The sequence below is a fragment of the Grampus griseus genome (genome assembly GCF_964374135.1).
Source record: "Grampus griseus genome assembly, chromosome: 14".
In the NCBI taxonomy this organism is placed as follows: Eukaryota; Metazoa; Chordata; class Mammalia; order Artiodactyla; family Delphinidae; genus Grampus; species Grampus griseus.
Genome location: NC_139008.1, coordinates 19,943,682 through 19,957,852, shown reverse-complemented (window position 1 = coordinate 19,957,852; position 14,171 = coordinate 19,943,682). Strand labels below are relative to the sequence as shown.

Below are 14,171 nucleotides of genomic sequence, written 5' to 3'. Positions count from 1 at the left end.
AATAACAGGGCGAAGGAGAAGGAATGTAAATGTTATGAATTTAAAAAATTGGATACTACATGATTTTTTCAAAGACCTTTTGAATGTAACCATCATTTCCTCTAAAGTATATATCTTATCATATTTAATAAATTGTTTTATAAAAGCAGCAACAACAGAAATGAGGCAGAAGAACAAGGACTTGGTTTGGGGCAACTTCAGTTTGAGATCCAAATCGTGGTGCTGAGCAAGTAGGGGAGAGCTCTTGGCCGAGAGGTGCAAATTTGGGAGTCACCAGCATGAACAGATTTTTAAGTCTGTAGGTTGACAAGATGGCCTGGCGAGAGAGTGTCCACAGGGAAGAGACCAGCACCTGGGACAGACCTTTAAGGAATTCCAGTAGGTTAAGGGGTAGGGAGAACAGGAGGAGGAGCCAGGAAAAGGGGAAGGGGCCACGGAGGGCAGGGTCGGGAAGTTACAGGGAGGCTGAGTTCCGTGCAGTCTAAAGAACTTTCTAGTATTAGAGTTGTTCTTAGGAGGTGGAGCAATCCTTGTCCTGGAGGTGTGCAATGAGAAGCTTGGTGACCAGCCCTCAGGGATGTTGTAGAAGCGGGTGATATCAGATGTCTTTGAATTGGCCGGAGTTGTTCGGTTCTTTGTAAGCAATCAAAATTGACTGTAGGTGTCTCAAAAAGCAAGTGGAAAGGTGTGGGTTTCTACATTCACGCAGTGCCAGGCCTTAGAAAGAACAGGGTCCAGAAGAATGGACCCTGAACAGTGGACCCTGGAACAGGGTCCAGGACAGTGGCTCTTGGATCTAGGTGGCAGGAACTAACGGGCTACCTTCACGTGGCAACACTACTGATTCAAGAATCAAATTCAAGCAAGAGTTTGATTGGCTGATCTTGGGTCACATGCCGCCCCCACCCCCCACCCCCTTGGCCAGGGCAGAGCTGGGCACCTTGATTGATAGCACCACCAAGACTGCACATCATGGAGCAAGGCTGGTTTCCCAAAGGAAAATCAACATGCCACTTACCAGAATGGAGAATGCATGCTGTGCAGGCAAAACCAACAGATGCCCACTGTAATCTCTATGGCCCTGTCTTTGATTGGGTGATACTTGCAATGTTCACATAACAGCCCACCCCTCCTTGCGGAGCTGTTGCTAGTGTTTTGCCTGTTGGAGGATTAAGTTTCTCTGTTTGCTTTTTAGAGTGAGTTAGGGGACTGGGATTGACATGAATTTGTCTCTGGGCTTCAAGCCACTAGCTCTGGAGGCACAATTTGGCAGGTATGACTCATGTTATTTCTTGACATGACAGTCAAGAAAAGACTTGGCCTTGTGGCTATGTGGCCCCTCCTTCATGAGCAAGGGTAGGAGCTGGTAGTAGACAGATGGTATAAATTTCTGTTGCATCAGCGAGGTGGGTGTGCCCATCCTACAGGCACTTACTGAAAAGAAGCCCAAGTGACAGGCGCCTGTGGGTAAAGGAGACCTGTCAAATCTTATACCTCCTGGTATTTTCTCTTACCTGAGCAAACTCCTAGGTGCAGCCATCCTCATAGGACTACGATATTTACAGGAATAAGGGTAGGGTGAGACACTGTATCCCATCTTTCCTCAATCCACCAACACGGACTGATCGAATTGAATGTTCTTAATATCAAGCCCCTAAATAAAAAAGAAAAGAGGTCTATTTACAGGAACACATGAAACACAGGAGAAAAGAGGGGCCCTCCCTGCCCGTCCTCTAACTTGTCACCTTTGCTTTATTAGTCATATGTTCTTTGGTCTCAGGAAACAAAAACCCAATTCAAGTTGCTTTAGACAAGGAGGGATTTGTTGACTTATACAGAAAAGTCAAGGGGTTCTCCCTTCAGGCTTGGTTGAATCCAGGTGCTCATATGTGGTTATCAGATCCCTGTTGGCTCTGCTTTTCTCTTCGTTGGCTTCATTCTCAGGAAAGCTTTTCCTTAGTGATAATAAAGATGGCAGATGCAGACTCATTCCCCACCAGCTTAGCAGTACTGCTGGAAAATAAATCTTCTTTCCTAATAAATTCCAGCAAGAGTCCTGAAGTTGATTCTCATTGGGCGCCTTGAGTCACACGCCCATCCCTGAATCCACACTGTGGCCTGGGTCCTATGTCCACCCTGGGAACTGGGCGTGAGGGCATCCTTAGCCAGCTCACAGGAACTGGGGATCAGATGCCCCAAATAGAAGCAGAGAGGATGGATGCTGATTGGGCGTGTTCACCACGCTTGGTTTCGGGACCAGCTCTTCTCCTGGTCTGAGAGCTCTAGGGTGGGATGTAGCTGGTGCCCTTAGGCCATGGCATTTTGTCTTACTGCCCCCGCCTTTGGGGCCTGATCAAAATGGGGAGGCCAAGGGGTCAAGAACAGTCTCCATGTGTTATCCAGACAAGCAGGATATTCCCAGCAGCTGTCCTGCCCAGGCCCTTCTCCCCAGGGTTGGTATAGCAGAAGGTGGTGGTGTGGGGCAGCTGTCTTCTCATGGGTTTGTTTACTTCTGAGGCCTGTCCTTTACCTCTCGTTGGCTCCACTGCTTTATCTGGCTCAGTTAAATAAATTTGGTAACACTATAAATGAAAACATTCCTTTCCTGCATTTGCTGACCGCTGCAAGGCTCTTGCTTTTGCTTTGAGTTCTCTCTGTAGCGCTGGGCTGTTGCTAAACAAATGAAGTTTGTTCCTGCTTCCTCCTCTTTTACAGGAGGCAATCATCATCATCATCACAATCTTGCAAATTCCCTTTAAGGCTGGGTAAATAAATGGTAGCCCCATATGATGGAATAAGATGCAGTTATGGAAACAGGATGAGGTTATTCTCTACATACTGAGATAGAATGGGCCTCCAGCTGTGCTAGTTGGGGAAAAAGCATGGGTAGAGTGTGCAGATCAGCAATGCTCTTCAACATTTGAGTCACCTGTTCCCAGCATCCCCCCAATAACTCAGAATCTCTTGAGGTGGGACTTGAGCCCTGATATGTTTTGAAAAGTCCAAATGACTCAGTGTGCAGCCAGGGCTGAGAACCAGGGGTATAGAATTGTATCATATGGTTGAAACAAAAGGAACATAGATAAAAAACAAGAAGGAGATAGAGAATTATACTACATATATAGGTAGAGACGCACATGTGCTGACACACGTGCAGAGAATATCTCTAGAAGGATAGACAAGAAATAGTTCCCTCCAATAATGGAGTAGAGCAGTGATTCTCAACCATATGCTCATCTGTAATGTTTGAATTTTAAGCCATAAGCATGGTATATAGTTTTAAAAAGAAATCCTCACTGCACACCCAAGGCCGGCCAGGCAGGGCTGTGAGATGATTCTGAGCTCACGCAGCTTGGCTGTGCTGGGGCCAGCCGCCCACAGATGCACACGTACCACCCACCGCCCCGGCCACAGCTGCCTTCCTCTTGACTCAGCCGTGGTGGGTGATTTCTGAGTGAGGGGGTGACCAAAAAAGTCCAATCATTCATTTATTCATTCATTGTTAATGCACTCATTCATATTTTTATTAAGAATTAGTTATGGGGCAGGTACCTGCCAAGCACGTGAATCTGGTCTCATCCTCACAACTACATGTGAAGTAGGTGATCTTATCCCCATTCTGTGGTTGGGGATATTTTAGCTCAGACATAATAAGTAATCAAGGTGAAAGTATTTGAGTCAGGAAGACCAGCTAAAACAGAGCTTGTAAACCGGTGGGACTCAGATGTTTTTGGATGTTCTGCACAGAGCTTAAAAAAATTCCCATCCGGCAACACCGGACTAGCGCTCACAGGGCCACTGTTGAATGGAATTGAGTATCCCAGGGATGGACGTGTGCTCTCTAGTTCATCCCATCCACCCATCCCTGCTGTATTACACCAGGCTGGCTTCACTTAGTCACAAGGCCTGGCCTTTGTAGGCATTTAAGTTTGTAACCCCTGCAATAAAGTAGGTAGGATGAGCCAACCATTATCTGTCCCATGGGGCTCCTGAGCTGAATTATCCTGTGGAATGTGTCATTTCTACTCCAATCTGGCCTTCAGTCTGTTCGCTGGAGAACTGAGCTCTGTGCCTTGAATTTCCTTGTGGCCATCATGGGATGGGCTATTGGTAGTGATATATTTATGGTAGAAAGAGACAGTCATCCAGACTGGCAGGAGTGTGGGGTAATGGAGTGAGAGGAGATAAGAGTAAAGTTAGACGCTGGCTATATGTGGATGGATGGATGTCAGCCTGCGGTATTTGAACTTTATTCTTTAGGCCAGTGCTGTCCAATAATACTTTCTACGATGAGTGCCCAGTGTGGTAGCTTCTAGCTACATGTGACTATTAAGCACTTGAAATGTGGTTAGTGTGAACGAAGAACTGAATTTTAAATTTCATTTAATTAATTTCAATTGGCATAGCCCCATGTCACCTGTGGCTACCATATTGGACAGTGCAACTTTAGATGATAGGCAGCCAGTGAATGTGTTGGGGCAGGGAAATAATATCAAGCTGAGTTTTCACAGGATGAATTTTCCAGGAGTGTGTAGGCTGCAGGGGGTGGAGGGAAGTAGGAAGGAATAATATTGACAGTATTTACTATACGTTAGGCTCTTACTGTGTCCACACACTGTACTAAGATGACCTCATTTAATCCTCACAACAACTCTATGAGAAAAGCACTGTTATTATTTCTATTTTATAGACTAGGAAACCAAGACACAGCAAGGTCAATGGACTTATTCCAGGTCACAGAGCTAACAAATAGTGGTGCCTGGTGTAGCGTCCGGGCAGCTTGGCTGCAGAACTTGGACTGTAAACCTCTAACCTGGAAGGAAGTAAATAAACCTTCATTGAGAGCTTACTTTGTGCCCTGATGCTGTGCATCTGTACACCACGTCTCATTTAGATATCATGACAATCACATAACATTGGTGGTCTTATCTCCTCTGTGGTTATGGAAACTTTGGCTCATCAATTTCTGGGGAGACCAGTTAAGGTTTCATTGCAAAATTCCACATCTGAGTTACTGAGGGTGGTTAGGGTGGAATCAGTGGGGAGTATACAGGAGGATATGGTATGAAAGATGTTGCGAAGGAAGAATCAGTAGGATTTAGCAATTGATTGGATGGCTGGGGTGAGGAAAGTGGGGGAGGATTTCTTCTGGAACAGTGAGATGAATGACAAACACAAATGCAGCCACGCCATGTGAGTTAAGAGTGTGGGCTCAAGAGAAAGACAAACCTAGTTTCAAATACAAGCATTGCCACCGACTAGCTGGACACCCTTGGGCAAGTCATGTCTCTTTGAGTGTCAGCATCCCTGTCGTTATAACGTGGATCAAAACACCTTCCTCACAGGGCCGTGATGTGGCTCAGGTGAATGGATGTGAAAGCTCTTCCAGACTCAAGTCCATGGCCATGTGAGTCACTCTTCTGAATGTCAGTGAGGCAAGGTGTTAGGTGGAGATGGTTACCAGGCCTTTCTGCCTTCGATCATGGAGATGTTTCCAGAAAGCATGTGGGGGAGCCCCACCTCATCTTGGACACTAGGCAGAATTTCGTGCCAGTGAGTCAGCTTTGACCTGGGAGGAAAGAGGGGTCCTCCCCGGCCATCGCAAAGCAAACTTGCCATGCTGGTGCCTCCAACTCAACTGCCTCTTTCCACCAAGCGCTTTGTGTGTGTTGTCTCATTTGAGCTCACAACAGCCTTCTCAGAGTAGGTACTGCTATCATTCCTATTTTGGGGAAGGAGATGGAGGCTCAGAGAGGCATAGTAATAGTAATTGGGTTAGTATTGGCATAGTAATTGGGCTAATGTCCTTCAGTTTATGGCTCGTAAAATGAGGGTTCAAACTGAGGTCCATCTGATCCAGAGGCCTGGCCTGTAGCTCTTGCAGATTGTGGATTTCTGTCTCGAGAAACGGCTGTTTGGAGGCCTCCTCAGAGAGATGAGAGCTGAGGAGAGTGTTGAGGGTCCTTCTCTTTCTTCTCCCAACACAGACATCTGTAGCTAGTGCTGGGATATCTATCTCAGGTAATTATGGATTCGGGGACAAAGATTGCTTCCCAAAGATGTCAGTTTTCCATTTTAGGCCCTGGTGAGAATAGGGTACAAGAGATGGATCCACTCCAAAGAGAGAAAATAAAAATTTAATGACTTCATCTAGTTCTCTTTGGATGTAACAAATAAATTATAATGGCTAGAGTTGGGCATTTGGGAGTGGGTGCAGTATGAGGTAGAGTTGGGGTCCCATTGCTTTCTGGGGCCAGATACTCCAGAGAGGTCTCCTGGGATCAATGAGCTGTTTCTGATCCTTGGCTGGTATATCAGTTTATTATTGCTGGTATAACAAATTACCATGAACTTAATGCCTTGAAATGACACAGATTTATTACCTCATAGTTCTGGAGGTCAAAAGTCTGAAAATGGGTCTCATGAGGCTAAAATCAGGATGTCTACAGGGCTTCATTCCTTCTGGAGGCTCTAGGGGACAATCTGTTCCTTGCCTTTTCGAGCTTCTAGAAGCCGTCCACATTCCTTGACTTGTGTTCCTTTCCAGCAATGACATCACTCCAGCCTCTGCTTTTATAGTCACACCTCCTTCTCTGACTCTTGAGTCTCCTGCCTCCCTCTAATTAGGACCCTTGTAATTACAATTAATTGGGCCCACCAGCATAATCCAGTATAATTCCCATTCTCAAGATCCTTAATGTAATCACATCTGCAGAGTCTATTTTGCCATGTAAAGTAACATAATCACAAATTCCAGGGATTAGGACGTGGACATCTTTGGTGAGGTTGGGGAAAGATGTTATTCTACCTACAGGCCTGTGACCTTTGTGATTTTACATGTAATACGGGAGGAGTGGAGGACGATAGTACTTGGGACCTTAATCTCGTTCTCTGCTGGAGCCAAGTAGCAGTTTCCCCTTTTAAACAGGTCCTGCATGCATTCTCCCATCTGACCCTCAGCCATTTTCATTGCTTATCTGTCCCTTAGGCATTTGAGTTTGAGACCGCATTGTGTAGTCCTAAGAAAGCAAGGCTACGGGTTGGATTCAGAGGGCTGTAGGCTTGCAGGCTTTTAACCTCTACAGAGCAAGGAGTTATTGAATAAACTGTGAAGCATCTAGGAATTCTTGGCTCTTACGAGGTACCTGTTTGAAAGTAGGACCTGGTACGTGTTTCAGCAGCTCATTGAATGTTGGCTCTTATTTAAGAAAAGCTAGTTTTATCCTGAATTTGCCAAACAGAAATGTGGGGGTGTTTGTTTGTATCACAAAAGGGTTTAGTTTGTTTCTTTAAATAGCCAGCCCTACTACTTTTCTGTGAAGTGTTTTAGTTAGTGGGAAATGTGATTTGCAGAACTTTTCAGAAGCACGTTGTATAAGGTAAGTACCTGCACTGGAAGGTCATCAACTTTCCAGCCTGTTCCCAGCTTCTCCGTAGAGTATGCTGGAGTATAGCCAAGTCCCTTGGCATATTGAGTCTACCTTGGTAGGGATGGATTGTTTATTGTGTGGCTAATTGGAAGGCTGCCTAAAGAGACCTAGTTGATGACTGGTGTCTTCCTACCCCTGTCTATGGTGGTAGAATGTGGAAAGCCAGCCAGGAGCTACAGCTACCATGAAGTTGATTGGGCGTTCTTCTTTTTCTGTGGCTGATGATATTCATTCTTTTGTTCATTCATTCACCAAACATTTATTTACATATCAGTTATGTACCAGGAATTGTGGTAGACCCTAGGAAACTAGAGATGAGCCCCCCTCCTTCCCTCAAAGAGAGTATGGATGAATAAGATCATAACTGATATTTTGGATATTTTGAAGAAAGGTTCTAGAATAAAGTAGTTGCTTATAAATGGTGAATGGTGGGCGGGGGGAGGAGAACTTTCCTAAACATCTCTGGGTTAAGGAAGAAATGAAAACCACAGTAGTAGGCCACTTAGAAACTTAAAACAGTGATGGCACTAAATATAAAACATAGGATGCAGCCAAAGCTGTGCTTGAAAGGAAAGTTTTTAGCTTTAAAATCTTGAAACTTTTAATGAAGAAGAATGGGAAGAAATTAACTGAACACTCAATTCAAGAAGCTTTAAAAAGAATAATGAAAAAAAGCAGCAGACATTTGTTGAATACTCATGATATGCTAGGCACAGTTCTGAGCATGGACTAGCTTGTTTAATTCTGACAACACCACTGTAATATGGGTATTATTATTATCACCGTCATTTTTCAGAGAGAAAACTGAAGCACAGGGAGATAAGGTAATGTGCCCAAGTACTATAGTTTACAAATGATGAATGCATCCAAACCTGGCCATTTGACTCCAGATACTCCCCACTAATAAGGAATAAAAGTACAAATACAAATAAAAGAAGTAGGACAAGTGAGAGTAAAACTAACAATTAATCAAGTAGGAAAAAAACAATAGAATTGAGAAATATGTCCATGATTTGCTTCTTTAAAATGAAAGAATAATAAAATAGACAACAAGGAAGATGAACCTCTGGAAAAAATAAAAAGAGAGATTCCCTAACAATACAATGTGAAGAAAGCATGAGAAAGGGCACAGCACCATCCCAGATAAGATGATGCAGTTGAAACACACTGAGAAGAACACTATGGATAATTCCAAAGGAAAATATAAATTCCAAAAGTTAGTTTGAGGAGAGAGTGAGGGAGAGGTGAAGCTGGTAAAAGCTCCAAATGGGACAGGACTGTCTGCTGTCATCCCTTTTATTCCACATTGTTCTGGAAATTCTTGACATGGAAATATAAGGGGAAAAAAAGAGGCATATCTATCAGAGAGGAGAAGAGAAAAATGTTATTATTGGGGATAATATGATTCTCTACATGGAAAACTCAATGGAAGCAACTGAAAACCCACCAAAACTATTACAAATTTAAAAAATACTTACAAAATAAATACACTGAAAGTTTATATCTTTCCTATTTGTAAACGATAACCACTTGGAAAACAAAATGCAAAAGATTTCAAAAATCATAATAGCATAGAAAAAGGACCTCTCAGATAATACTAAGTGAGAAATTTGTAGAACTATAGAGAAAATTAAGACTTTATTGGGAGACATAAAATAAAATTTTAACAAAGGGACACCCTATTCCTGCTAGAAAGACTCATTATTGTGAAAGTGTTAATTACCAAAGTCCCAATAAATTTTTTTTTCTGGGGGTGGGAAATTTACTAAATATAATTCCAATAAAAATTACATCGGTTTATTTATTTGTTTGTTTATTTATTTATGGCTGTGTTGGGTCTCCGTTGCTGCGTGCAGGCTTTCTCTAGTTGCAGGGAGTGGGGGCTACTCTTCATTGTGGTGCAAGGGACTTCTCTTGGCGGTGGCTTCTCTTGTTGCGGAGCATGGGCTCTAGGTGCGTGGGCTTCAGTATTTGTGGCATGTGGGCTCTGTAGTTGTGGCTCACGGGCTCTAGAGCACAGGCTCAGTAGTGGTGGCACACGGGCTTAGTTGCTCCGTGGCATATGGGATCTTCCCGGACCAGGGCTCGAACCTGTGTCTCCTGCATTGGCAGGTGGATTCTTAACCCCTGCACCAGCAGGGAAGTCCCTCCGTCGGTATTTTTAAAAGCTTGATAAACTGATTCTAAAGTTCACTTGGAACTCTCCGTGGCTGCCAAGAAAATGTTGAAAATAAGGATAATGAGGGAGGACTTGCCCAACCAAGATATAACATGTTATAAAGGTACTATAATTAAATCCCATATTGCTTTATTATAAGACAGATCAGTGGAACAGAACAGAAGGCCCAAAGACAGACCCCAGTGTATATAATTATTTAGCATATAATGAAGTTGGCATTTGAGATCAGTGGAGAGGGGATGAATTATTCAGTAAAAGATGCTGGCACAATTGATTACCTATTTGGAAAAAATGGCAAATTAGATTCCCATGTCATTAAAGATAACCAAGACATTACAGATGATAAAAGAGTTTAAAGTGCAAATGATGCCATATAAAAGTTAAAAAAAATTGTATGTGTAGGAATCTGGGTCATATGGGAAGGCCTTTTGAAGTGTAGTTGGATTAAGTTTTCTTTGTCCATTTTTTTCTTTTAGTGGTCTGCAAGTTATATATACTACTTCTATTCGTATTTTTATTCCTAATTGTTAACACACATATTCAAACTTATAATGTCCTAAATGCGGTTTCTCAATACCTATAAACTCCTGAGGAATAAGACAAGACTCTTAGCATATTGCAATTTTATAGTCTTTTTCCCAACCCCATCTCTTATGACTTAAGTCTCTCTTCCCCCGCCCCGCTCTTCTTTTTGTTCTCTCTTTCACCACTGTTTGTTATGCCCCGTTCATTCATTTTGTTGTTGTTTTGCGGAGTGTATATTCTCTATTTCTTCTTTTGTGGGAAGTAAATTTTCCAAGTTCTTATATTCTGGAAATGTATTTATTTTGTACTTTCACTTGAATGCTAGTTTGGCTGTGTATGGGGTTTTAGGTTCAAATGACTTTTTCTAAACCTTTGAAGACATTGCTCCATTGTATTCTAGAATTCAAAGTTGCAGACAAGAAATCTGGTGTTAAAATTATTTTTGTTCCTTTGTCAGTAATCTTTCTCCTCTTCTCCTCCTGCCACTGCTGGACACGTCCTCACAGTGATCTCAGAGCCTTGAAAATCCTCACCATTAGTTGTTTTTTTCATTCACATCTATTGACACTTGATAGTTTCTTTCAATTTAATGACTCAAATTCTTCTTAATCTTTAGAGGACTTCCTTCTATTTTCTTTAATTACACATTCTTTACCGTTCTCTCTGTTCTTTCCTGAGTATCCTTCTATATGGTTGTTAGAATTTGGGGATCTATCCTACAGTTTTGTATCGTTTCTTTTATTTTTTCTTGCTTTTTTGCAGAATTCAGGGAAAATCACTCAATTTAGACTCCAGTGTGCTAAGTTCCTCTTTAGCTGTCTCCATTCTATATCAGCCCAACCACTGAGTTTCCAGTTTGGGCAGTCATATTTTTCATTTCCTGACCTTTGTTTTTCTTTGACTCTTCGTTTTGTTTCAAAATGAAAGTGGGCTTATTTTCCCTGATTATATAATTAATACTCATTGTCAACATTTCAAACAATACAGATGTAAGATTGTAAGTAAAAATAATCTGTAGTCCTACTGCCCAGAGATAACCATCAGTGGCATTTTTTGGCCACTGCTCATGTATTTCTCTCAGCAGTCACAGATATACAGGCACAGAGAGGGACCCCCCCCCCCACCACAGCACACACTGTTTGACACAAATGTCTTCCGACAAAGCATATATTATTTATAAAATACAGTAAATACTAAAACAGAAAGGGGAGAAAGCAAAGGAGAAAGCAATTGGCCCCTTTGGAACTCTTGTTTTAAACCACGAGCATTTAAAATGTTTTTATTACAGAAAATATACATAAAAGTAGAGAGATTAGTATAACGAATCCTTCTGTGTCCATCAGCCAGGGTCAGTAATGACCAGTCGAGACTCATTTTTTTTTCCCATCTATAACCCTCCCCTTTCTATCTCCTTCATGTCACACTGAATTATTTTGAATAGAATCATCTTATCCATAAAGATTATAGGATGTATTCTTAGAGGTAAGTATTCTTTAACAAAAATAATCATAATACCATTATTACATCAAAAATTATAATTCCCTAATATCAATAACAATGATTCTCTCATACCATCAAAAAGTGAATATATCCACTTTTCTGATTGTCTCATAATTTTAAAAAACTATTAGTTTGTTTAAATTAGGATCCAAACGAGGTCTACATATTACATTTAGTTGATATGTTTCTTAAATCTCTTTGAATGTATGTTTCTCCTCTGCCCTGCTACTTTCCTCTTGCAGTTTTCCATTTTTGTTTGTTTGTTTGTTGTTGTTTTGAGCAGTTTTAGGCATATAGAAAAATTGATTGGAAAATACAGAGTTTCTGTATACTCCCTCAACCCCATTTCCACCCTAGTTCCCCCTATTATTAACATTTGCAAGTGAAATAAATCAAAAAGAGAAAGAGAAATACCATATGAACTCACTTATATCTGGAATCTAAAACAAAAACCAAACCAAACCAAAACTAAAAAGCGAACTTGTAGATACAGAGAACAGATTGGTGGTTGCCAGAGGTGGGGGTGGGGAGTGAGTGAAATGGGTGAAAGTGGTCAAAATAAAAAGTTCTGGGGATGTAATATATAGAGAGTTGATTATAGTTAATAGTACTGTAGTGTATATTTGAAAGTTGCTAAGAGAGTAGATAAAAGATCATATTACAAGAAAAAAATTATAACTATTTTTGGTGATGGATGGATGTTGACTTACAGTGATGATCATTTTGCTATGGTCATATATATATATATGTGTGTGTATATATATATAGGATCATTATGTTGCACACCTGAAACTAATATAATGTTATATCAATTATATCTCAATTAAAAAAATGAAGACATCTATATTCAATATCCTATGGCAAACCATAATGGAAAAGAATATTAACAAAAAAGAATGTAAAAAAAATGAAATGGCGTGCCTTAGAATCGTTAGGAGTATTAAATGAATTAATATATGTACAGTGCTTGTAAAGAATCTTGCATTAGTGTGGTACATTTGTTACAATTGATGAGCCAATAGTGATACATTGTTATTAATTAAAAGCCATTATTTATACTAGGGTTCACTTTTTGTTTTATATATTCTCTAAATGCAGCCGTCGCTACAGTATCGTCCAGAAGAGGACAGATGCTCTCCTCTCCTCTTCCAGTTTATTTGTTGAAAAAACATCTTGTAGCTTACCACATTCTTCTGTATTAAAATTTTGTTTTTTCTCACTGTGGTGTCATTTAAAATGCGTCTGTCACTTGTAGTTGCGGTAAATTGGTAGTTGGATGAAGATTCTTGAACTGATTCAGGTGTGATTATTTTGGCAAGAATACTTCACAGGTGGTAGGATTCTTCATAGCACTTTCATCAGCAGGCAGGTAGTGTCTTTTTCTGATGTTGGCAGCATTGATGATTGTTGCCCAGGTCCATTATATCACTAGTGGTAACCTTGAGGTTTCCTGTCCTGTTTTCATTTACTGAGAATGTCCTTTAGAAAGATTCTGAGCATGGTGCCCATCCTCCAGGAGTCCACAGTCTAGAGTTTATAAAAATAGATTTGAACAACAACAAAAAATAGTTTTATTTTGTATGTATTCTCTAATTGTCCCTCCCCCTAAGTAATATAGTCCCCAAATAGTGGAGCGTTTAACGCATACAAATTCAAACATATGTATGTACACATTTGGTTTCAAACTGCTAAAGTAACAATGTAAACATGTAGCCTGTTTCTTCCACTTAGTTGATGGTTGCTCCTGGGTGAGATGCAGGTGTGGGTCCGCCGTTCCTGCTCACTCTTTTTCTACATGCCCTTCACATTATGCATCTCTCTAAGTGTGATTCTAGTGATTAAATGTACATACTTCATAAGCGTTATGGACCTAAACACAAGCCAACAGCTAGCTTCCTGTGGTGCCCGATCTGAAAAACAACATTCTGTTCCCAAAGTAGTGGAAGATCATACAACTTAAGTGATCTTCACTAAAGTGTAATTTTGAGCATGTGTGATCTTTTGAACCCTAGTTAACATTACAAGCGAAGTAATTTGCAAGTTGTAACATCCGTGTACCCAAGAGTTTGACTTCAATAAAAGACAAGGTGCAGAAGCTGAAGGCATTGTTTATTTTGGTATAAAGCCTTTACTTGTCGGGAAGTCCAGGTTTAACGATTTCTTCCTCTCTTCCCCTCCTTCCCTACTCTCCACTTTCCTTTTCCCCCACTCCTACCCTTATTTTCTCTTTTGCAGTCTGCTGTTTTGTCGTGCACAAGCGGTGCCATGAGTTTGTCACTTTCTCCTGCCCAGGTGCTGACAAGGGTCCAGCCTCCGATGTAAGTAACGGGCCCCGGTCACCTCTCTCTGTCCACAGTCAATGCATCCTTTTGGGTATCTGTGAGTACACTGAGACAGAAAAGTCAGGATGTCATGGTCCTATAGCCTCTGAGACGATTTTCGTTTTAATGGGAAAGAACAAAACAACAAAACATTTTGAGAGGGGTGTGTGACTTCAAGAAACCAGCTAGTTTCCCTACTGTGATTCTGCAAAATGT

At 41.3% G+C, this 14,171-nt stretch overlaps 1 protein-coding gene across 2 annotated transcripts in view; it reads left to right on the top strand.

The window, feature by feature from the left end:
• The window catches only part of PRKCB (protein kinase C beta), a gene marked incomplete at both ends in the record, with an annotated part of 311,977 nt that overhangs the window by 117,708 nt on the left and 180,098 nt on the right, over positions 1–14,171 (top strand). For both annotated transcript variants that reach the window (XM_082671427.1, XM_082671426.1), the window contains one exon: positions 13,870–13,952. In XM_082671427.1, the coding sequence (XP_082527553.1) occupies positions 13,870–13,952 (83 nt within the window). The remainder of the gene's footprint in view (positions 1–13,869; positions 13,953–14,171) is intronic.